This window comes from Mytilus trossulus, chromosome 12, assembly GCF_036588685.1.
Source record: "Mytilus trossulus isolate FHL-02 chromosome 12, PNRI_Mtr1.1.1.hap1, whole genome shotgun sequence".
Taxonomy (NCBI): Eukaryota; Metazoa; Mollusca; class Bivalvia; order Mytilida; family Mytilidae; genus Mytilus; species Mytilus trossulus.
Window position 1 is genome coordinate 7,085,780 of NC_086384.1, and position 26,581 is coordinate 7,112,360.

Sequence of the window (26,581 nt, forward strand, 5' to 3'; positions counted from 1 at the left end):
TTTTTTTAATATTTTCATTTGAACAAAAGTATTGTATAAATAGCAGACTATGTGGTATAGACTTTTCTCATTTTTGAAGACCATACAGTTACCTATAGTTGTTCATTTCTGTGCCGTTTACAGAGAGAGTTGCCTCATTAGTAATCATACCACATTTCTTTTTTTTACTTTTAAGGAACATTTCACGCCTGTTTATTAATCTATAAATTTCTTGTAAACTATTCAGCTTTTAAATTATAAACAAAACTGATTCGATATTGTACTGAAGAGACCTTACTATGTCTAAATGATGTTGATTAGTCAGAAAAATTCAGATTTTTTTTCAAATCAATCTTTTTCCTTCAGCTGCTATATATGTGCTTCTATCCAGATATTAAAACAATACATGAAGATTTACAAATAAATACAGGTTGGGATTCATCATTTCAAAGAACCCAATATATATATATTCAAATTATGTTCACTTCATCAAAAACATAGCATTTAGAAAATTAGTTTTTACAAAGTAACAAACAAACCTACCACAATATTCTTTACCGAAGAAAAAAAAATCAGAAATGTTATTTATCATTAATACAATGTCTTTCAGAAATTCATAAAACTTATGTTATTATCTTCAAAATGTCTTCTAATGAAGAGTAGATTTCTAACTATATTCATACGGCTCCTATATCACTTTCAATCATCATAACTTAAAAAACAGAAAATTTTCAAATAAATCTGTCGCTCCAATTATAATTGTGAGATAAGACATTAACCATATGCTTAGTAAGCTGATAACAGGTGAATATTATCTATAAAGGCATAGTGTAATCGCACTTTGAATAAATTATAAACAATTCACAGGGAAATAACTCATTCACAAAAAAGTATCACTTACAATATTAAAAAGGGCAATAACTCCACAAAGAGAAAAGCTAAAATTGTGAAAATTGAACTTGACCTTCATTAAGACTCAGGGAAACAATATCTACATAATTTCGTCAAAGGGTTTTCATAGAAATGAAAGGCCACTGTTTGGCAGCCGCCTGTCCACCCACCTTCCATACATCCTCAAATCAATGACAGATATTTACTTGGAAATCCGCTTAAAAACAAAAGATGCTCAACAAAAATTCAAAATTTGATTTTCAACATTATATTTTATGAATATGAGGCTTTTCGGAAAAGTTGTAAGTGGTAAATATTTATGCCTATCCACTTGCAATGCAACTACGAAGTTGACTGCTTTGGAATATTGGTTTCATAGATGACGCCTGTTTTATTCAAATTGCAATAACCATATTCCCATCCTCATTTCTTTGAATGTGAGGTACCAAATTAAACTCATCAATTAGTTTGTACTAACATTATCAACACAATCATCCCCAGATTTTGACAGAGTTCATGTTGACCAGACTTGACTTTCCTATGATGTGTTTTGTTTACTCTTGTTTGTCGTTTTCTTTTTTTTACATGGCGTTGACAGTTAATTTTCTACTTGTGTGTTAGAATCTTTAGTCCAGCTCTCTTTTACAAACTTATAAGTAGTATGTTGTTCTCAATAACTAATAATGGTATTCATAAACATTTTAATATAAATAAAAAACAGTGAAAAAAAGTTATTTTCTATGAAGCCTCATGTGTTGTGCTATGCTTTTTGAAACTTGAAGTGGAGTTTTATCTTTTCCATAATAATCAACAAATTCTCCTTTGGGACTTATTAAGTACATCACAATAGTATGATCAACCTGAAAAATAAACAAATGAGGAATTAAAAAATAATTAACTACATTCAAGACCATTTAAATATGTTAATACACTTATTTTGATAACCATTTAAATGACAAATTTGTTTTACATATTTTTTAACACTACTTCTGAAATGTTTAGAGTAACTACCAATAAGGTTGTAAACCTGCTAAAAATACAGGCCTGTTGAAATTCCCAAATCAAAAGTGGATGAATGGGAGAAAAAGCTGACTATGAAGGTGGTACCTAACACCTTAATTCAAATCAATTTGGCTCATTTAATTTTCTTAAAATTTTGACAAAGTATTTACTTTGACCCTTTGACAAAAATATAAAACTAGAGGCTCTAAAGAGCCTGTGTCGCTCACCTTGGTCTATGTGAATATTAAACAAAGGAAGCAGATTGAAAATTGACTACAAAGGTCAATAACTCCTACAGGGGTCAATTGACCATTTCGTTCATGTTGACTTATTTGTAGATCTTACTTTGCTGAAAATTATTGCTGTTTATAGTTTACCTATATCTATAATAATATTCAATATAATAACCAAAAACAGCAAAATGTCCTTAAAATTACAAATTCAGGGGCCGCAACCCAAAAACTGGTTGTCCAATTCATCTGAAAATTTCAGGGCAGATAGATCTTGACCTGATTAACAATTTTATTTTTTGTCAGATTTTCTCTAAATTATTTGGTTTTTGAGTTATAAGCCAAAAACTGCATTTTACCCCTATGTTCTATTTTTAGCCGTGGCGGCCATCTTGGTTTGATGGCCAGGTCACCGGACACATTTTTTAAACAAGAAACCCCAAAGATGATTGTGGCCAAGTTTGGATCAATTTGGCACAGCAGTTTCAGAGAAGAAGATTTTAGTAAAAGATATATAAAATTTACGAAAAATGGTTAAAAATTGACTTTAAAGGGCAATAACTCCTAAAGAGGTCAACTGACCATTTTGGTCATGTTGACTTATTTGTAACTCTGACCTTGCTGAACATTATTGCTGTTTACAGTTTACCTATATCTATAATAATATTCCATATAATAACCAACCAGATGCTCCGCAGGGCGTAGCTTTATACGACCGCAGAGGTTGAACCCTGAACGGTTGGGGCAAGTATGGACACAACATTCAAGCTGGATTCCGCTCTAAATTTGGATTGTGATTAAATAGTTGACACAGCATAGGTTTCTGACACAGAATGAATGTATTCAAATGAACTTTTTTGTTTTCTCTTAGAGCAATTCACTATGCTGTTGAATATTAATCCTCTCAAAAAAATGTTTGAAGAAATTTTCTTTTTATTTATGAAATTTTAAATGAGAAAAATTGAACCCAATTTTTTAATCACATCCCCATTTCCCTTATTCCAAAACTAATTTCAATTAAAATATTCTAATGGAGTTTGCAACAATTACTACTCATTCAAATACATCATAAAATATTAAGATGTAAAAAAAACCTCACTGAATGGTAAAGATTATTTAAATTTATCAGTTGGTAGTAAAAAGTGAATATACATTGTAAATTGTATATAACAAAGATTTAAGTTGATTCTGGACAAAGAAAGATAACTCCAATTAAAAAAAAATTCTTGCAGATATTTCTTGCTTACTATACTGGACAAAGAAAGATAACTCTTTATTAAAAAAAAATTAGCTATTTCACAATATTGTGAAATTAGATATTTCTTGCCATTGCACAATACTGTGCAATTGAAAAGACTTGCTATTGCACAATACTTAATATAATAATTTTAGATCCTGATTTTGACCAAAAATCTAAGTACATGTTTAGATTCAGCATATCAAAGAGGCCCAAGAATTTAATTTTTGTTAAAATCAAACTTAGTTTAATTTTGGACCCTTTGTACTTTAATTTAGACCAATTTTAAAACTGGACCAAAAATTAAGAATCTACATACACAGTTAGATTTGGCATATCAAAGAACCCCAATTATTCAATTTTTGATGAAATCAAACAATGTTTAATTTTGGACCTCGATTTGGGCCAACTTGAAAACTTGGCCAATAATAAAAAATCTAAGTACATTTTTAGATTCAGCATATCAAAGAACCCCAAGGTTTCAATTTTTGTTAAAATCAAACTAAGTTTAATTTTGGACCCATTGGACCTTAATGTAGACCAATTTGAAAACAGGACCAAAAATTAAGAATCTACATACACAGTTAGATTCGGCATATTAAAGAACCCCAATTATTCAATTTTGATGAAATCAAACAAAGTTTAATTTTGGACCCTTTGGGCCCCTTTTTCCTTAACTGTTGGGACCAAAACTCCCAAAATCAATACCAACCTTCCTTTTATAGTCATAAACCTTGTGTTTAAATTTCATAGATTTCTATTTACTTATACTAACGCTATGGTGCGAAAACCAAGAAAAATGCTTATTTGGGTCCCTTTTTGGCCCCTAATTCCTAAACTGTTGGGACCGAAACTCCCAAAATCAATACCAACCTTCCTTTTGTGGTCATAAACATTGTGTTTAAATTTCATTGATTTCTATTTACTTTAACTAAAGTTATTGTGCGAAAACCAAGAATAATGCTTATTTGGGCCCTTTTTTGGCCCCTTATTCCTAATCTGTTGAAACCAAAACTCCCAAAATCAATCCCAACCTTTCTTTTGTGGTCATAAACCTTGTGTCAAAATTTCATAGATTTCTATTAACTTAAACTAAAGTTATAGTGCGAAAACCAAGAAAATGCTTATTTTGGCCCTTTTTGGCCCCTAATTCCTAAAATGATGGGACCAAAACTCCCAAAATCAATAACAGCCTTCCTTTTATGGTCATAAACCTTGTATTAAAATTTCATAGATTTCTATTCACTTTTACTAAAGTTAGAGTGCGAAAACTAAAAGTATTCGGACGACGACGACGACGACGACGACGACGACGACGACGACGACGACGACGACGACGACGACGACGACGCCAACGTGATAGCAATATACGACGAAAATTTTTTCAAAATTTGCGGTCGTATAAAAACAGCAAAATTTCCTTAAAATTAACAATTCAGGGGCCGCAACCCAAAAACAGGTTGTCCAATTCATCTGAAAATTTCAGGGCAGATAGATCTTCACCTGATTAACAATTTTATCCATGTCAGATTTGCTCTAAATGCTTTGGTTTTTGAGTTATAACCCAAAAACTGCATTTTACCCCTATGTTCTATTTATAGCCATGGCGGTCATCTTGGTTAGGTGGCTGGGTCACCGGACACAATTTTTAAACTAGATACCCCAATGATGATTGTGGCCAAGTTTCAAATAATTTGGTCCAGCAGTTTCAGAGGAGAAGATTTTTCTAAAAGATTACTAAGATTTACGAAAAATGGTTAAAAATTGACTATAAAGGGCAATAACTCCTAAAGTGGTCAACTGATCATTTTGGTCATGTTGACTTATTTGTAGATCTTACTATGCTGAACATTATTGCTTTTTACAGTTTATCTCTATCTAAAATAATATTCAAGATAATAACCAAAAACAAAAAAAATTCCTTAAAATTACCAATTTAGGGGCCGCAACCTAACAACGGAATGTCAGATTCATCTGAAAATTTCAGAGCAGATAGATCTTAACCTGATTAACAATATTACCCCATGTCAGATTTGCCCTAAATGCTTTGGTTTTTGAGTTATAAGCCAAAAACTGCATTTTACCCCTATGTTCTATTTATAGCCATGGCGGCCATCTTGGTTAGTTGGCGGGGTCACCGGACACAATTTTTAAACTAGATACCCCAATGATGATTGTGGCCAAGTTTGGTTAAGTTTGGCCTAGTAGTTTCAGAGGAGAAGATTTTTGTAAAAGTTAACGCCGGACGCAGGACGACGACGGACGACGACGACGACGACGGACGACGCCGGACGCCGGACGCCAAGTGATGAGAAAAGCTCACTTGGCCCTTCGGGCCAGGTGAGCTAAAAAATCAAAAAAATTGAACCAACCATTTAACAATGTTTAATTGGAAAAATTACACTGATTATATAGCAGTTTGACAAAGACTTATTTTGATCATTGAGAAGCCTACTGCTTAATATTCCCTCAAGAACACCACATCATTAAAAACGTTCTGCTGATTTTACAGAGTTATCTCCCTGTAGTGTTAGATACCACTTTAAGACTGCCAACTATTAAAAGTAAATATGAGATCCTATAATAATCTATTTATTACAGAGGTTATATTTCCCGACATCTGGTGCTTATGTTGTGTTTTATATCTGTGCATGGAATGTGACCCTCTAAGAAGACATGCTAGAACTTTAAATGATATTACAGTAGACATACTGATATTAAATAGACTATTGCCAGGCACGTAGCCAGAAATTTCCAAAGGGGGTTATTTGGCCTCAAAAACTTGACCTTAACAGTCACAATTCGAACAGAACGTTGACTTTAACAGTCCTTTTTTGTTTTCAAAGAGGGTTCAAACAAACCCTCCGAACCCCCTGGCTGCGAGTATGATTGGTACCGTATGTCAATTGTGAGAAGAAAAAAAATTCTTTAATTACAAAAAAAAATATTTTCTGCAGTAATGTCATCCCCATTATGCCACTATAATACTGGTACCCATACTATTGGCACTTACAATATAATCTCCATCTTCATCAACTGGTCCCTTGCTGTAGTATACTCTAAATGTTCTGGTCATTTGTTGTATTTGTTCATGGGTACCAGTTAGTCCTAACAGTTTCGGTGAAAATTCTGAAAATAAAACAATAAAACTGACTTGCAAAATTGTATACTCATATAGCCTAGTTTACAAGAACATATATCCTTAATGTCCTATAAGCTGTACTTTATTATAGTATTATTATTATTGTTCAGTCAAGGGTAAAAAACACTGCCACATTCTAAAATGTTCATACATGTATATACACTGAGTTTTGAGATATATATGTCTATACTTAGTGTATTATTGAAAGTTTCATGTAAATAGTGAAAGGAGTAGGTAAGGACCGATTTTGGCCTCAAATTTCAGTTTCATCTGACGAAAGATTTTGACAACTTTTTAAACACTTAAGTGTCTATTTCATTTGATTCTGTTATTGTTTGTAAAAGATTTTAACTCTTTTAGTCATTAAAAACGATCCGATTTAAGCTAAAATAAGAAAAATCTACCAAATATGCGAAAAAATGTCACTTTTCAGATAGTTTTTGTCAAAAATGAAAGTGGCCGTATCCGTGTTCATCCTAAATCTTTATATATGTTATGTCTTATCATCAAATACAACTTCCATTTCAATATTTTGGATGAACACGAATGCGGCCACTTTCGTTTTACACGGAAACCGTCTAAAATTTAACTAAAATGCTGGAATTGTGAAGATTTCAGTAATTTAGCATGACTTAACGGTGCTAGTACTCAATATATGTGCATTGTATTGTCAAAAACAGCCAATATTTATGTAGCAGAACCATTCTACTATACAATAAAATACTAAAAGTTTACATTTTAACAATTTTGGTTAAACTGCTATATTTTGGGGCCAAAAAGGGCTCTTACCGGACCTACTCCTTTACAATTCAACACTTTATCATGTCAATGACATTTTTACTTCTCAATATAATCATTAAAGATTAATACTCAATTTCTCTAATTTTTGCACTATTTTCACATTTCTTGATCAGTGTGAGACAAATATATCCCCTCACTAGTGAAAATCTGTTCTCAGCAAATGATTGCCCAAAATCTAAAGAACTAGCATTTTGATAAATAAAATATATATCCAAATGTACATTGTTTTGAAATCACATTCTTGTCCATTTTTTAAAAATCGCAATAATTAATGCACGCAATAATTACTGAATGTACAGTATCCAAAATTCAAAAAGAACAACCCATATGTAGTATATCACTAAGGCCATTTGTCAGTAAAAACAGAAAAATCAACAAAAATAAAACTTTTTTTTATTAGAAACTAGTTTTTAAGAAGCTTGTGTCAATTTGTTTCATAGCATTCCAATAAGGATAGACAAAGTTGTCGATGTTAAAAAAAAAACCCAGACTGCACCTAAATGTTTAAACCACAACAGACAGATTACAATGTCTTCTATCGACCATTAATTGTCCCAGGTTTGACAAAAAAGTGGACTAAAATGATGTTACAGCATAAAAAATGCATTATTTAGGGGTCAATACTTTGCATTTACAATGAGATGTGTTTAAAAAGAATTTGTTTTGTATTACTAGTTATATCTATTTAAATGTAAAATGTGTACTATTTTCACCAGAATGAAAAAAATTATAATAGCCACTTTTGTGAATCTTCTCTTCTGACATATATAAATCAAAGTGCTTGTTAGCACTGAAGCACTGAAGGGTAATGATTGGGTTAATCTATCAGTGAGAATTAAATCAAATATATTATTTTTTGGTTACATCTTCTGACATCAGACTCAGATTTCTCTTGAACTGAATTTTAATGTGCGTATTGTTATGCGTTTTCTTTTCTACATTGGCTAGAGGTATAGGGGGACGGAGGGTTGAGATCTCATAAACATGTTTAACCCCGCCGCATCTTTGTGTCTGTCCTGAGTCAGGAGCCTCTGGCCTTTGTTAGTCTTGTATTATTCTTAATTTTAGTTTCTTGTGTATAATTTGGAGTTTAGTATGGGGTGCATTATCACTGAACTAGTATATATATTTGTTTAGGGGCCAGCTGAAGGACACCCATTTTCAATTTTATTGCATTGCCAATAAAGGATTAGTTGTAGTTGATTCAACTAGAATTATTGACAATGGGAGATAACTCCAATTTTTAAAGATAACTTAAACAACATAACAATGACATCATTTATATTTTCAGAACAGGTATTAAGATTCCTGCAACTTGCAAAAGTTATGTAATTTTCTTGACAGGTGTAACATCGTTTTGTGACTTGAATATCTGAGTATATTATTAAATTGATAAATTTCTGTAAATGTTCATGGATAGAATGTATAGAATGTTATCATCAATGCACTATATTGTGTGTATATAAAAAGGTAGTGATCAGCCTTGGTCGGAAGATTTAGATATCAAGTCAGTAACATAGGATTTTGATTCCCCAAAAACCACACTCAATGTACTTGTCACAAAAATCCTGATAAATAAAATCATATACATATACTCAAAAAATCTTTATCCATTGAAATAAATTTTATAAAAAGAAACGTGTCAATAAGAAACATAGAAAACCTAAAACATTTTCTATTCACAAAACTTTTTTGAACACTGACATCTATCAGGAAGTTACAACAATTTTTTATTCAAATTCAATAGAGGTAGTTTTTGTACTAATAACAATGCTTGAATAACATGATACTCATACATGTACACTGATATTTTCATACAATTAAGGGTGGATTTAAAAATAAATATAATGAGCAAAACCAGATATCACCACAGAAGGGAGTATTAAGTAAGTAACAAGATATATATCTGAATAATAACAAATGTATTTTCAAATTGGCAAAAAATTTGTAAACATTGTGAAGTTTTTTAATGCACAGGTTTAACTGACATGAATAATGGGACATAGTTCAAAAGAGATAATTTAACAACGTAAGTTAAATGATTTAGACCAAACAATTTAGTCAAAATAAATATATGACAGACATATAGCATAGCATATTTCTAATTACTGAAATACATGTGAAGACTTCTCATTTATATTGAAATGCTGGGGTCTGTTCTTTTTCCATTTTAAATCATATTTTGCTATTCACCTATCAAGGGCATTTGAATGAGAGGCATTTATAAAACAAATGTGATGGCCACCTATGATTTACATATTTGTGTAAACAAACAAATATTTTAAACAGACATTTACTTCAAACAAAGATTTAAAGAGGTAAATACTGTCAATTTAGAAATTATTGCAATGTTTTTATCATGTTTATTATTGCGACAAATGCGACGGGGTTATAATCACAATAATCAAAACCTCGGATTTTTGAAGTTTTTTTTATGTGAATCAAGTAGTATTTTCTATAAAAATTAAAATTGCATTTTAGTCTAAAATGACAAAATCGCAATAATAAATGCATGCAATAATTTCTGAATTTACAGTACTAGTACATGTATCACATATATTTATTTACCTTTACAATATTTTTTAACGGCTTCTTTACTATCTCTGTCAGGATCTACTGTTACAAATAATGGTACCAGTTCTGGGACACCAGCTGTTTTGCCTGTAAATTATTTATCAAAAAAATATTGCAATCTGATCAGATTACACATCTTATGTCTATGTTTTATAACAATGATCATTAAGATACACTTTTTACATGTTTAAAATATTGACCAAAGACTGAAATCACTGATTTAATAATCACCAGAATAGAAACTGAAAGTAGAATGTCCAGAGTGTTTTCATATCCTTGTAAGCTCGAATCTATTAAATATAGAACCATAACAGTTAATATGTTTGTTTTTTTGTGATAAAAGACAGTACTGTCATGACCGTATCCTGTTAATTTGAATTTTCCTCATTTTTTTTTATCATCAAAATGGGAAACAACTCCAATCAAAAAATTTCCACACACTATTATAGCCCAGCTTCTATTTATCATGTACATACATGGAATAAACACATTGTTGACACATATTGATCATGGGTGATGAACTGAGAATAAACAAATTAACTAGAAGAATATGAAAGAACCAAAACATTTATTTGAAATGGCAGAAATATTAAAAATTGTCTCTTTTCTCAAATATTTGACAAACTTGGCTTTCAGATTTTTATTAAATAACTAACGTGACTAAGATACATGTATATATCTTTTGACTAAAATTTTAACTATATATTGAATCTTTCCATTTAAGATTGATTCATGTCTCTTCATTTTCAATGTTTTGTACTCACCTAAAATATCTACAACTTCACACATTTTTTCTATTTCATCTGGGCAGATATCTGGACAATGTGTGAAACCAAAATAAATAGCCAGCCATTTTCCTTGATAATCTTTGTCTGTCTTTGGCTCACCATTGTAGTCAACTAAAGACCATTCCCCTCCTATTGCAGCTTTGCCTACTGATGCATTTCTCTCTCTTGCTAATTCTATAATCAAAAGAGGAATGAAATGGTTGAACAGTAGTTCATAGAAAGGTAAATGGGGAAGTTTGTATGAGCATTAAAGGAATGACTGTAATATTTTTTCTGTCTACGAAGAAATAACATAAAAAATTTGGTGCACACTGAATAACACGCATAGCAGTATATTTAACGGTGTGCACCACAATTTTTATGTTATTTCCAATAGACAGAAAAAAATATTACAATAATTTCTTATAATTTAATTCTAAATTCCATATTAAATCGTAGAAAACCATGAAAAAACGTTGATGACGTCTTGGTCACATGACTAAATTATGTCTATGGGCTGATAACAAAATAACGTCAGCCAATCAGAAGACGTGTTACTTCCAAAATTAAATTATACAAGTATAGTTCATCACATTGTGTGCATTTACTAACTAGTTTAAATAGAATAAAAAATCGAGAAAATGTGGTGGTTTTTTTTGTGTTTTTTTTGTGTGTGTGTCAATAATAGTTGTTGGAGGTTGATATGGTCTGTTTTCCAGTCAAATATTAAAAATTATTACTAATACTCTTTTATACATTGTTATTTAATCAAACTTTTAAAGATTTCTTAGTGATGAAGCTTTAGCACAAAAACCATGCTAAGTCATCATGACATGGGTAATGGATGTGTGTAATACTGTTTACATATAATATTTGTACTCAATACTTTATCATGTGCATAATGTTTTACAGATATTTATGCAAAATTGAAATATTATTTAAAATAAACTATTATAGCTTTTATATATTTCCGATTGTAGTATGAAGTCCATTATCACTGAATTAGTACATGTGTATTTTTGTTTAGGGGCACACCGAAGCAGGTGTCTGGGTGCAGGTTTTCTGGCTGTATTGAAGACCCTTTGGTGGCCTTATTCGGCTGGTTTCTGTTCTTTGGTCTGGTTGTTGTCTCTTCGACACATTTTCCAATTTCATTCTCAATTTTATCTAACACTAATTAAACTCATTCAAACATGATATTAATGTATTTCAACAATGATCAGAAAAGAAAAGATGTAATTTATCCCTAACCTGCTAAAATGCACTACTCATTTAAACAATTTCAGACATGAATAAAGGTAGATAACTCATACATGTCATATTTTCAATAATTCTTGAAAAAGTTTACTTAAACAAAATAATTTCAAAATCACTTATATAAATAACATGTACATGTATAATATCAAGTGACATGGGATATTCCCCTATCTGTTTTATTAATTGTTTTATGTTATTTAAGAATTAAATGCTTCTTTTTGTAACTTCATTGGGGTGTAAAAGCGTTGACCGAAGTACATTTTGTATGAAGTGCAAAAGTTACAAAAAGAAGCATTCAATACTTATAATTACATTTTTTAGCCATGATCATGAAAACATGAATTTTATATTTTTTTTATTCAATTTACCTGTACACTTTAGTGTTGGACCACATCTTATAGTGAATGATAAGTTTTATTGAGTGATGCAATTGCTTAAGGAATAACATGTGATGTGCAGTAAGCCAATAAGAATAAAGTTTTATAATGAAATCTACATCAAATGTAATTATCATTCTGTATGAGGTTGCATGACCAGCTATATATAGAATGTTTTATTTTCATTAAATTGGCTCACAGGGATCAAAATACAATATAAAACATTAATACTAAATAGGACAATAACAAATTGGATAATATACACTCTGGTCTTTGTTAGTCTTGTATTATTTTAATTTTAGTTTCTGGTGTACAATTTGGAAATTAGTATGGTGTTCATTATCACTGACAAACAATGACTGAACTAGCCAGCTGAAGGATGCCTCCAGGGGTACAGGAGTTTCTCATTACATTGAAGACTTGTTGGTGATCTTCTGCTGTTGTTTTTTCTATGGTCGGTTTGTTGTCTCTTTGATACATTCCCCATTTCCATTCTCAATTTTACACTATGCTTACCTAGTTCACGCTTCTTCTTAACATGATTAAAATACAGTAACATTACAGTACCAACTGCAGCAGTAAGACCAAGAGTTTTCCATGTGACTGGCTAAAACCATAAAACAATACATTTAGTACATTATGTATATACAACATTCAAATAAATAGTTTTATTCAATCATACAGATTTACTTATGTTTAACTCTAGATATTGTACCATGTACATTTACTTGAAGCTAGAAACTAAAATTATTGGTCAATTGAAACATGAATGATCATGACTATTGAGCTTCATGCAATAATTTATTATCTTACCGATCCTACTTCTCTTTTTGATTTCTTTGGAGGTTTTTTCCGTTCCTCCGATTGCTTCGGAGTTTTTTTGTCTTCCTCAGAACTTCCATTTGTTTTATCTGAATTCCACCTTTTAATCACAGAATTGTAAGAACTTGTTCTCTGAAGCATTAATTTTTGACAGTTTGAAAGAGATCGAACCTGATGAAATGGTATAAATGAGTTTTGCACAGAATGTCCTGATATGCTTTTACTGGTGCAGGAGTGATCTATAAAGCTCCTTGTCCACTGAAAAAGAACAAATCATTTATTTATACATGGGATGCTAATACATTGTACATTGACAGTCACGTTAAGTGTTTTAAGAGTTGTATGTACATGCAAACATGTAGAGTTTAGCTGATTAGTAATAATACATCTGGATGTATGGTACATTGTTCATTTTAATGGCTAAAACATCCGGTTTACAACAAGTCTGGTACAACATGCACAGCCACAGGTACAAACAATGTACTTTACTGGATGACAAAAGGGCTCTTCACGGTTAGTTTGGCCATATTGGATAGGGGGCCGATTTTCATAATAGAGGTAAAAATGGTGTGAAAAATACGGCAAAACATCATTAAAATAGAGTTGTTGCTTGGAAACACACATAGAATTTCCCACACTTTCATACTATTTCCACCTTCTTCCAAAAAATCTGCCCCCTATCCAATATGGCTGAAATAACCGTGAAGAGCCCTATTCTGGAGTAAAATTTTATTTTATACCAGTATTGTGTTTGAAGTACATGTACATGCATGACATGTGGAGGAGTTCCTGGGTTTATATTTTATGCAGTTGTCCAATGACATTAATTCTTGAGCTTTTGTTTTCCGGTATTCACTGGTATTAGGAGATTGTAAAGAAATAAATTAAACAATTTCAATATCTTACATTCTTATCTAGATATTTAGACAATATACGCGTATAGTGTCTTGAAATATGAAATTTATTTGTATGAGGCTTAGAAACGGGAAATTGCGAGGTTCTACCGAGAATTTTCCCGTTTCGTGCCGAATACAAATAAATTTCATATTTCAAGACACTATACGTTTATTGTCTTTATACTGAAATCGAAAAAAAAATATTTAAAAATGAAAAATATATATAACAAAAATTGTTAAAAAAAAGTGTTTGGAATTTCCCTATTGGGGTACCATTTTGGGGTATTTCCCTATGAACGTAGTCCAGGCGATGAGAAATTGACATATTAAAGAATAAGAAAGGAAAAATGAACTTAATTAATAACATTTGATAATCATGGTATATAAACATGATAAATAACCAATTTGAAGACATAAAAGTGTAAATTCATAAAAGTTTGACCATTATTACTGTAATGATCTACAAACTGACCCCCTCCCCCTTTTATTACAAGAGGTTGTGTAAGTTACTAACTTTGCACATTACTTATACCAACGTAACATATGTTACAGTTAATGGTATAGTTTCATTTACATAAATATTTGGTATATGAGATTGGTAAATGTAAGCACATGTGGAGGAGTCAACATACATTTTGTGTACGAAGTGGGACGTCTGGTTTTAGAGGATTTCTTTCGATTAAGCACATGACAGCTGTTTCAGAGGTTATACGTCGGTCGGACTTCTTCTGGTCTTACTTTTAGCATGCCAACATTTCATTTTTATTTCAAATTCAATGTTTACAAACTCCCGATGTACTACATTCCATAGAGGATGTGTATTCGAAAGTTAACTTAGCGCATGTGCGTACTTGGATGAAAATAGAAAGAAACTTTCAGAGGCTCCATATGGGTAAATTCATCCCGATTCTATATTTGGTAATAGTTTTCAATGAAATAATGTTTATTTGAGGTTTATTTAACGAAAGCTGTATTATAGTGGTAGTAAAAAGAAGTAACACGGTGTTGGGATGAAAATACGAGATTCTTATTGTTACCTAAGAGACGGCGAATTTCGCGCCACTCTTAGCTGTAACTATGGGGACACCATAGGAACAGCTATATTTTAGCAATTGCTATAGATACATAGCATCGTCATATAAAAACAAGAGCGTTTGGCTTATTCGGGGTTCTGGGATTCGACAATCAAAGAGGATAGGACATACGGGAAAAATTACAGAATTCACAAAAAGAAAAGGTACAGAGAAAATTTATTTTATTTAATGACTTTAATATAAAAACATATATATTTTATAGCTTATTTAAGCTTTAAAATTACTTTACTGAGGTGATTCTCACAATTTATTACAAATTTCAAGAAGAAACAAGCTATTCAGGACGAAAATATAAATTTATACTTCAACATTAAAGTGACTGAAGTTAGTTCTATTCGGACATAATTCCGAAAAGAGAACATTTGCATACATATATTTATTCATATACGGGGTTAATCTCGATATATTGATTTGATATAAGGCTCGAATATTTGGTACAAGGCTCGAATATTTGGTACAAGGCTCGAATATTTGGTACAAGGCAGACTAACCCGTTTAAAACGATTAGCTCATGAAGTCAAAGTAAAGAAAAAGACAACTAAAGAACAAATTAACTTTATTGTAACGTTTGAAATCCTGTCATAAAAATAGCATTAGAAGTCAAATAAATCATATATTGTATACATGTATTACATTATTTCTCGATTTGATTAACGTAATTTTCCCAATCCCATGAACCACATCCTTTTTTATTAGTAGAGTTAAATGTGTCACGTACACGCTACCCAAACCCGTGACATATAAAGTGGTGGCCGGCGGTGCGATATAGCTTCGTTTATTAAACTTGCGAGTTATTTCGTGAGATCGAACTATACAGCCTGGTGAATAAAATTTAGTGAACTGTACTTTAATTAATTTTCAAGCGATTTTGAAATTTTTAACGTTTTACATTCAAAAATTTTGGAAGTAAAATTGTTAGTTTACGTGTAGGTTTTTTTCTCAAGTTAATTTGAAAATACGACTCTTTTTTGGAGAAAGGATATTAAGAAATTATTTTGCTAAATGTGCATGAATTTAGAAAATATGGGAAGACGAAAGCAAGCAAGGTCACAAGAAGACAAAGATAAAGATTACATTTCAGAAATGGAGGTGTATGAATCACAAGACGAGGATTATGATGATGAAGAAATGAATCAACCTACAGCAAATATCCTGGAAAGAAGGAATGAGGGTCACGAAGAAAATGCCGATAAAGAGAAAACCGGCAACTCAAAAATCTTCACAGAAAGTTCGGACAACCCTATTTTAAGACGTGAAATATCAACACCTATAAACGGAACTGTCATGGCAGCACTAGAGGAATTAAGCAACAGTTCAAGAGCGACAGGAAGTCTCCAAACAATTTCAGAAGATTCTGGATGTATGGACCAACACAGTACTGAGAGGCTAAAGACAAGAACACCTTTAGAAGCAGAGGGTCAACAATTATTACATAAGAGATTTGTAAGTAGATGTAATGAAGATATCCAATCTAGACCATTGATGAATGCACACAGTCACACGGACGAAAAGGGAAACGACAGACAAAGACAAAGACAAAGACAACACAATGGACCCGAGAAGGGCAGTGTTAGGAGACCAGAAAGAAATATAGAAAACATGCATTACCAGAACACAAGATTTCAAGATTTTCAAGATTGCTCAGGCCAAGGAGATCGTGTTTCCAACAGGGAAACAAACAGACAAAGAAGTCCAGAATTCAGGACAGCAAACCAACACAGACAAGAGAACGTGTATGCTGCACCAAGGCAAGAAGTAAGACATTATGGAATTACAGGCTTTCAAGACTACGACATACCAAGACCTACTGAGTACAGACCTTTATCACAACAGCCATCTTTGGTGACAGATAGACAGCCACACACAAGAAGTAACAGGACAGTAAATAGTTCAAATCCGAAGTTACCTGCATTTAATGGTAAGGACGACTGGAAAGTTTGGATAAACAGATTTGAGGCAATAGCAAGAAGGAGGAGCTGGACAGAAGAAGAGAAGCTTGATGAACTACTGCCTAGAATTCAAGGAGAAGCGGGAGACTTAGTATTCACCCAACTACCAGTAGGAGTGTTAGATAGATACACTGATCTAGTAAGAGAACTAAGCTACAGATATAGAGTCATTGAAAATACAAAATCATTTAAAGTTAGATTTTCTAGCAGAAACCAGAAACCAAGAGAAAAGGCTGAGGAGTATGCTGCTGAATTGAAAAGATTGCACCACAAAGCTTATCCCAACAGAGACAGACAACAAAGAAAAGAAGATTTGCTCGAGAGGTTCATGAGGGGTATATTAGATGAAGAAGTTAGATTTTTTGTGAATTATGTAAAGAAACCAGACGACATAGACGAAGCTGTATATTTAGTAGTTGAATGCTTGTGTGAGAGAAGATCCCATAAATTTAAAGAGCCAAATGAGAGGAGAATTCAGGAAATTATAAGGAGAGCAAGTTCACTTTATGAGTGTGGTGATAGTGAAAAAGAGATTGAAGAAGAGGAAGAAGAATATACAGCATATAGGCTAAAGGGAGCACACAATCAGAAACAAAATGGTCTTAGTTCTTCAAGCAATGAAGAGATTGACTAAAAGTTTTAAATACATGTACTAGTATTAAAAACAGAAGTTTATGTGTTTAAATATTCCTGAATTATACCGTTAAACAGTTTATATTTGGATTTGATGTGTTTGAAATAGTTGTGCATGTTATTATGTAATGATTATTGTTCTATTCATTAAATTGTAAAAGTTTATACTTTTGCAAAAGTTATATGTTTGTTTTATTAGAAGTTGAAGAAATAAAGGTTCGATATATGTTGTTTTTACTGATGTTAAAAATGATAGACATGGATTTTCAAGAAGACAGTAAAATAACTGGTCCCTTTTAAATGGTGACCGTAAAGATATGCTACCGTTAATAGTTTTGAGTATAAATAATAGGAAAATTATTCAAGATAAATTGAATGCTGATTTCTGAATGACTAAAGTGAATTTTAGTTACCGGTAATTGATGAGTGAAAATAGTTCAGAGGGGCTATTAATTATTTTTGTTTTTGGTTGCTGTGAGGGACCTGGATGTTAATTCCCACTTGCCCAAACAAAACCATGCGTTGAAGATGTTTTATATGAGTTATAGACGGAGTTTTATAGAAGCTCAAGTAGTGAATTTTTGGTTGCTGTGAGGGACCTGGATGTTAATTCCCACTTGCCCAAACAAAACCATGCGTTGAAGATGTTTTATATGAGTTATAGACGGAGTTTTATAGAAGCTCAAGTTATTTTATTTTCGGTTACTGTGAGGGACCTGGATGTTAATTCCCACTTGCCCAAACAAAACCATGCGTTGAAGATGCGTTTATGAGATATAGACGGAGGATTATAGGATTTTGATTTGTGATTATGTTTTATGGTTGCTGTGAGGGACCTGGATGTTAATTCCCACTTGCCCAAACAAAACCATGCGTTGAAGATGTTTTATATGAGTTATAGACGGAGTTTTATAGAAGCTCAAGTTATTTTATTTTTGGTTACTGTGAGGGACCTGGATGTTAATTCCCACTTGCCCAAACAAAACCATGTGTTGAGATGTTTAGTGATAATAATGTTTTATATGAGTGTTAAAAAGTAAGAAGAGATATTCTTACAGTGAATATTTTGCGAATTTAGTTAACGGTAATCGTAATTTGAATATTGCAAAGGACTTGGATGTTAATTCCCATTTGCCTGAGCGTCAAGAGTACCCAAATGATAGGGGTGAATGAAAATGAGGAACTTTTGTCATTCAGAGATCAGACCCAATTTCAGAGCTCAGACCCAATTTCTCAGAGATCAGACCCAAATTTAGAGATCAGTCCTAGTTTCAAAAGTTTGTATCTGGTTCCCGGTTGTAGGTAGCAATATAAGGTATTTAACATACCAAGGTCTAATATTGCACCTTTGTATATATTTTAAAAGTTTTTTAGGGTATTAGAAACAGGGAATTTTACTTAATGTAAACTTCTTATGTTTTTCAGATGGCTAATGAACTAAAAGGGCTGAACCAGTGGTTAAGGGACAATAATGGGAAAAAACTGCAGATAAAGACATCAGAGAAATTAAGAGAAAATAGGGATAATATGGATAATAGGGACAATCATAGAGACAGCAGAGAATACCGAGATTATAGAGACAGAAGAAATCACCCATAGATAGATAGATAGATGCTCAAACAGTAGTCAGTGATTTGACTTCAATTGTGACAAGTTGTTTTATGACAGCGACATTTTCCGCATCATATATATATATATATAAATGAAGTCAACAGTTTTAATGTTTTATGTCTTTATTTAAATTTGAAGTTCGGAGGACCTCACTTAAAACAGAGGATATTGTAATGATCTACAAACTGACCCCCTCCCCCTTTTATTACAAGAGGTTGTGTAAGTTACTAACTTTGCACATTACTTATACCAACGTAACATATGTTACAGTTAATGGTATAGTTTCATTTACATAAATATTTGGTATATGAGATTGGTAAATGTAAGCACATGTGGAGGAGTCAACATACATTTTGTGTACGAAGTGGGACGTCTGGTTTTAGAGGATTTCTTTCGATTAAGCACATGACAGCTGTTTCAGAGGTTATACGTCGGTCGGACTTCTTCTGGTCTTACTTTTAGCATGCCAACATTTCATTTTTATTTCAAATTCAATGTTTACAAACTCCCGATGTACTACATTCCATAGAGGATGTGTATTCGAAAGTTAACTTAGCGCATGTGCGTACTTGGATGAAAATAGAAAGAAACTTTCAGAGGCTCCATATGGGTAAATTCATCCCGATTCTATATTTGGTAATAGTTTTCAATGAAATAATGTTTATTTGAGGTTTATTTAACGAAAGCTGTATTATAGTGGTAGTAAAAAGAAGTAACACGGTGTTGGGATGAAAATACGAGATTCTTATTGTTACCTAAGAGACGGCGAATTTCGCGCCACTCTTAGCTGTAACTATGGGGACACCATAGGAACAGCTATATTTTAGCAATTGCTATAGATACATAGCATCGTCATATAAAAACAAGAGCGTTTGGCTTATTCGGGGTTCTGGGATTCGACAATCAAAGAGGATAGGACATACGGGAAAAATTACAGAATTCACAAAAAGAAAAGGTACAGAGAAAATTTATTTTATTTAATGACTTTAATATAAAAACATATATATTTTATAGCTTATTTAAGCTTTAAAATTACTTTACTGAGGTGATTCTCACAATTTATTACAAATTTCAAGAAGAAACAAGCTATTCAGGACGAAAATATAAATTTATACTTCAACATTAAAGTGACTGAAGTTAGTTCTATTCGGACATAATTCCGAAAAGAGAACATTTGCATACATATATTTATTCATATACGGGGTTAATCTCGATATATTGATTTGATATAAGGCTCGAATATTTGGTACAAGGCTCGAATATTTGGTACAAGGCAGACTAACCCGTTTAAAACGATTAGCTCATGAAGTCAAAGTAAAGAAAAAGACAACTAAAGAACAAATTAACTTTATTGTAACGTTTGAAATCCTGTCATAAAAATAGCATTAGAAGTCAAATAAATCATATATTGTATACATGTATTACATTATTTCTCGATTTGATTAACGTAATTTTCCCAATCCCATGAACCACATCCTTTTTTATTAGTAGAGTTAAATGTGTCACGTACACGCTACCCAAACCCGTGACATTACTTTACTTTGTCATAGTCGTGACGTGACGTGATATTGTTGATGAAATACAATAAGGAGGCGGGGCTTATATGTTAGTTGGGGTCATTGACATATAAAGCTAACGTTTATACAAATAGCTTTATCTGTATATAGTAAAATAGCTGATTGCAGTATAAATAAGAAATACCGTAAAAAAATAGCATCCTATAGTCATATACCTTTTTCATTAAATTTTCAAATTGTGCCAGGTCATATGCATGTTAACAGGTTAAGACACTGAAAAACACCAATAGAGGTCAATATTTGTACTGCATGTAGATTTAAAGAGAAATAGACAACTTTCATTGTTATGTCCTTCAAAACAACATGTTGTCAATGTATGCATGCCTTTAAGACAGAAATGCAAAGATCTCCTAGTCCAAATAATAATGAATCCGGGTCTGTTTGCGCCCAATCGCATTCGCACATCCATGTTTCACTTACGCACCTGACATCCTATACATTCGCGCCCAATTCTACCGAGTGTTAGTACGTGTATAGCTATAAATATATATCATTATAAGATTATTTACAAATGATTTATAAATAATGTGAGATTCTGACAAGTTTTTTTTGCATCATGGTAAGTTTTAGCTATAAAAAAAAAAACTTTGTTTTTACTTTCAGTGTGATTCTGACAACAATATCTCAACCATGTTAAAAGTGAAAGATAGGATCCCACAGACCCAAGCCAAGGTTACAAAGCAAGATCGAGGAGAGGATGACGAAATACTATTCATTAAGATACTTACAATACTGCATCTTGCTTTAAAATCATTTCTCATCAATATTTTCATTCCATGCCAAGTTGACATTTTCTTTATTTAGTGAGGCAATCGTATCAAAAATTTAATGTTGAATAACACGTTTTGTAACAGGGGTAAGGGACAAACACGGATAAGCCTTGAAACCTTCCGAATAAAAATAAACATTTCCGAGTACATCCTGTGGGATAACATAAAATAAATCTGTCCTTCTCGATACAAGCCCACGTTCAAATTCAAATATATATATATATGTTTTAAATCCCATTCTAACTTGAGGGCACATAAAGAGCATATAAATCAGCACAAATCACGGAAGGTCTGCGCATGCGCGAAAAGGAAGTAGTGAAAAATTCTGGAGAGAAAATATTTATTTAAAATCGCGTTAAATCCGATTATTTAAAAGCCATCCGACATATATTATATGAAAATCATCAATTTGGAAGGGATAAAAAGAGATATGTAGGAGATACGACGGGTCAAGCTGTGTATCTTTCCCAATATACCACTTTGAAAAATCACTATAAACCACACCATACAAACAACGTGGAAGTCAACATTCATCGATACCCTCACATACCACCAACTTTAGTCATATAAACGCATTGCTATATATTTACCAAAAACAAACTTTTGAAGCAATTAGAGCGTCATCTCGTACCGCCAACCGGTGAACGAACGCATACCCCGCCGTACTTTCCGACAGTAAAGGAAAGTGGCTAGAGAGGAAAATCACCAACCCCCTAGAATCAAACATAAAATGGTGGACAAAATCAGGTGAAACTACAGAGAAAGGTTACAGCCGGTTAAAAAACAATATCAAACGCAAAACGAAGAAACACGGTCAAATGTGGTTGTACATTTGGTATGGTACCTGCGACCTTACATCAAAAAACAAAAAGTATATAGCTCTTACATCAGAAACAGACAGCGCAATAGATAAAGCCGCTGAATACCTTGGTAAAATAAAGGAACTTGTCAAACAATATCCTAACTGTAGAGTCACCTTCCTTGAAATACCGGTCTACTCAATATCAGAATACAACAAAAACAAAGACCATAAAACACCTGAAATATTCAAGGATCAAGACAAAAAACTTGAGGCACAAATATACAAGTTGAATGAGAAGATCAGAATCCTCAACAAGGATGAATTAACATACTCGCCGTTATTCACAACCGACATCATCCATAACTCAAAAACAATCAAAAATAAAAGAACTGGGACATCAACTACAAGAAAAACATTCAGCTTCTGGCTATACGCTGACGGGATACACCCAGGACCACTTCTAGCTAAAATCTGGCTAATGAAAATAACAAAACATGCATTAATCAACTGTTGGAAACAAGATCAGTAAGGATTACCCTTGCTATATCTATTAAACATAAACTTTAAACAATCCAATCAGTAAGGATATCCCTTGCTACATTGGATCACCACTTCAAGACAAAATCAGTAAGGATTTCCCTTGCTACATTTTACATGCAACTTAACCGATCAGTAAGGATCTCCCTTGCTACATTGGACCAACACAACAGAAACAATCAGTAAGGATTTTCCTTGCTACATTGTACATACTGATAAAACCTCATAACAACAACAATCAGTAAGGATCTCCCTTGCTATATTAGTTACAACATGAAGTATACACTGTTACTTTTCCTAGCCAGCTCATTAGCTCTGCATATCATAAATGCACATACAGGGTCAACAAAACAAAATCTAGTCAACTTGCTAAACCCGAAATTACATCATAGCGGAAGAAGGCCAATATCATTACCAACACATGCAAGGCAAAATTTAACAACAGCACTGCTCATCATACTACTATCAGGTGACATTGAATCAAATCCAGGTCCAAAAACAGCAAACGTCTGCCCATGTGGTTTATGTGAAAGACCCGTTACATGGTCAACAGAGGGAGTATGTTGCGATTTATTGCAGCATATGGCACCACCGCTCATGCATCGAACTGTGCACGACAGATTACGAACTTCTACAAAGATCAAACGTGCAATGGATGTGCTGCAAATGTGACAGCCTAAATGTATCCTCATTCACTTACCATGCATACAAGATTGAAAACATAAGCTATTACGAACCTCTAACAACAGATCTCAGCTTTATGGACACCTTTTCTTCATCATTTAGTCCACTTGTAACAAGTAGTCCAAAAGACAAATCAATTACCAAAAATCGGTCAGTTGCAAACAGTACAAGAAACAGCGTAAAGGACACAACACCACCACCCTTTAACATCATCAATAAAAGAAACCTCAGAATCATGACGGGAAACTGTAGAAGCATCAAAGATAAAACCTCAGAATTCAAAACAACATTACAATACACAATGCCAGATATTATTATTGGCACAGAATCTTGGCTAAAAGGGGTAAAACCCGGAAAGAATACAACTAAAGATGCTATAAAATCAGCTGAAGTATTCCCTGATAATTACACATCATTCAGGAATGACAGGGGTACCTTAGAAGGAGGAGTATTCATACTAGTCCACAACAGCATGATTAGTACTGAACAATCACAATACATAACAAAATGTGAAATTGAATGGGTAAAGCTCAAACTAAAAACAGCCCAAGACCTAATCATCGGCTAATTCTACATGCCACATAGAAACAAAGCCCAACTAGAAGAACTAGAAAAATCTCTGGAAAAAATCACAGAGGAGAACAAAAGCAGTAACATCATACTTGCAGGCGATTTCAACTGCCCAGACATAATGTGGGACAACCTCACCATTAGGAAAGATGCTCAAGATCCAGAAGTTCAAAAAACAGCTCGTCAACATCACAACTCAATTTGGCCTTACAAAATTCCACGAAGAACCAACAAGGGAAAACAACCTACTGGACCTTGTATTCACAACAAACCCGTCACTTATGAAAACATCAACAAACATACCAGGTATTTCTGACCATGCAATCATCATAACTGATACAGACATCAAACATTTCTATTACAAATCTAATCCTCGGAAAGTCTACACCTGGGCAAGAGCCAACTGGGATGAAGTGAATAAAGATCTAGATTCATTATTATCACAGATAAGTAACAGTATCCAAAACAACCAAAATGTCAACGAAGCATGGCTGCTATTCAAGAAACACCTATTTGCCAGCCTTGATAAAAACATACCATCAAAAATAGTCAAGTTCAACAACAGATCTAGACTACCATGGATAACACAAAAGATCAAAAAGATGCTGAAGAAAAAACAAAACTTGTATAACCAGGCCAAAAGAACAAAATCATGGACAAACTACCGCCATTTCCAAAAAACATGCAAAAGAGAAATTAGGAAAGCAGAAAACAATTATATTAACAACGCTATAATTGAAGGAATGAATAAGAACAACACAAAACCCTTCTGGAAGTATGTTAAGTCAAGCAAACAGGACAATATAGGGGTTGCACCACTAAAGAAACATGGACAGCTCATAAACGACAGTAAGGAGAAGGCGCAAATTCTACTGGAGCAATTTGCGTCTGTCTTCACAAAAGGAACAACTAAAACACTACCCAAAACAAACATCAGGGTAAAAGACTCCATACATCAAATTACCATCAGATCAGAAGGAGTTAAAAAGCTGCTACAGAGAGTAAACCCATCCAAAGCATCTGGTCCTGACAACATACCAAACAGAGTACTAAAACAATGCGCCGAACATCTGGCACCAATAATAACACTCATATTCCAGCTCTCACTAGACAGTGGTACACTATCAGAGGATTGGAGAAATGCAAACATCTCTAGTATATTTAAGAAAGGAGACCGACACGCGGCCGAAAACTACAGGCCAGTCTCATTGACATCAGTACCATGTAAACTTCTTGAGCACATCATATGCCGTCATATACTCAAACATCTGGAAAAGCATAATGTATTAACATCACTAAACCACGGCTTTAGATCTGGATATTCCTGTGAGACCCAACTTGCCATTACAATCCATGATATGCTACAATCCTACGATAAAGGAAACCAAGTAGATATTGCGATTCTGGATTTTTCAAAAGCGTTCGACACAGTACCTCATGATAGACTCTTGCACAAAATAGACCAATATGGAATTAGAGGAAATATCCACAAATGGCTAACTTCATTCCTAACCGAAAGAAAAATGCGAGTACAACTTGATGGAGAAAACTCAAGAAATGCTTCAGTTGAAATCGGAGTCCCCCAAGGAACGGTACTAGGACCCATCCTCTTCCTGTGTCATATAAATGATCTCCCAGATGCAGTAAACTCATCAGTACGACTATTTGCAGACGACTGTTTGCTCTACCGGGAAATCAAAAACCAAATTGACCATAACAAACTACAAGAGGATCTCAAATCACTAGAAAAATGGGCCGACGACTGGGGTATGCGCTTCAACGCCAAAAAATGTTATATGCTTAGCCTGAAAAGTAAAAGTCAGCGTTTTTACAACCTTAACAACCACACGCTTGAACAAGTGTCATCCAACCCATACCTAGGAATCCAAATACAAAAAGATCTTAAATGGAAAGAACAAATAACAAATACGTGTAACAAAGCCAGTTCTACCCTAGGCTTCCTTAGAAGGAACCTACAACACTGTCCTATGGAATGCCGTAAAACAGCATATATAGCTCTCATACGATCAATAATGGAGTATGGATCAATTATTTGGGACCCATATACCCAAAAAGACATTGACAAACTAGAATCCATACAAAAGAGAGGTGCTAGATTCATAACCAAAGACTACAAATCAAGAGAGGAAGGATGTATGACAAAAATGCTAAAAGAACTTCAGCTCCCGTCATTACAATCAAGACGCCAACAACAACGACTGATCTTCTTTTTCAAAGTGGTTGAGGGGAAGATACCAGCGCTTCCTCCCGACGATTTAATCCAATTTCATAGACCAAAGAGACAAATCAAAGCAACAACATATAATAACTTTGTAACAAAAAACATTATAGACCACCAAGTCCGTAACAACAAACGTG

The 26,581-nt window shown here is 33.1% G+C and overlaps 1 protein-coding gene across 1 annotated transcript; it reads right to left on the minus strand.

The window, feature by feature from the left end:
• Positions 1-1,554: 1,554 nt before the first annotated feature.
• LOC134692953 (protein SCO1 homolog, mitochondrial-like) lies at positions 1,555-21,736 on the minus strand. The gene is made up of 7 exons (XM_063553606.1): positions 21,568-21,736; positions 13,071-13,337; positions 12,774-12,864; positions 10,621-10,818; positions 9,851-9,943; positions 6,353-6,468; positions 1,555-1,730 (listed from the first exon to the last, which is right to left on the minus strand). The coding sequence occupies exons 1-7, from the start codon at positions 21,628-21,630 to the stop codon at positions 1,602-1,604; spliced, it is 957 nt and encodes a 318-aa protein (XP_063409676.1). The 5' UTR covers positions 21,631-21,736; the 3' UTR covers positions 1,555-1,601.
• Between the last annotated feature and the right edge of the window lie 4,845 nt (positions 21,737-26,581).

Coding starts and splice junctions, on each gene's coding strand:
- LOC134692953 (XM_063553606.1), bottom strand. CDS start 21,630: ATGTCAACTTGGCATGGAATGAAAATATTGATGAGAAATGATTTTAAA. Junction 10,819..12,773: donor TAAGAAGAAGCGTGAACTAG/GTAAGCATAGTG, acceptor TTTTGATTATAG/AATTAGCAAGAGAGAGAAAT. Junction 6,469..9,850: donor CGTTAAAAAATATTGTAAAG/GTAAATAAATAT, acceptor TTTTATTTTCAG/AATTTTCACCGAAACTGTTA.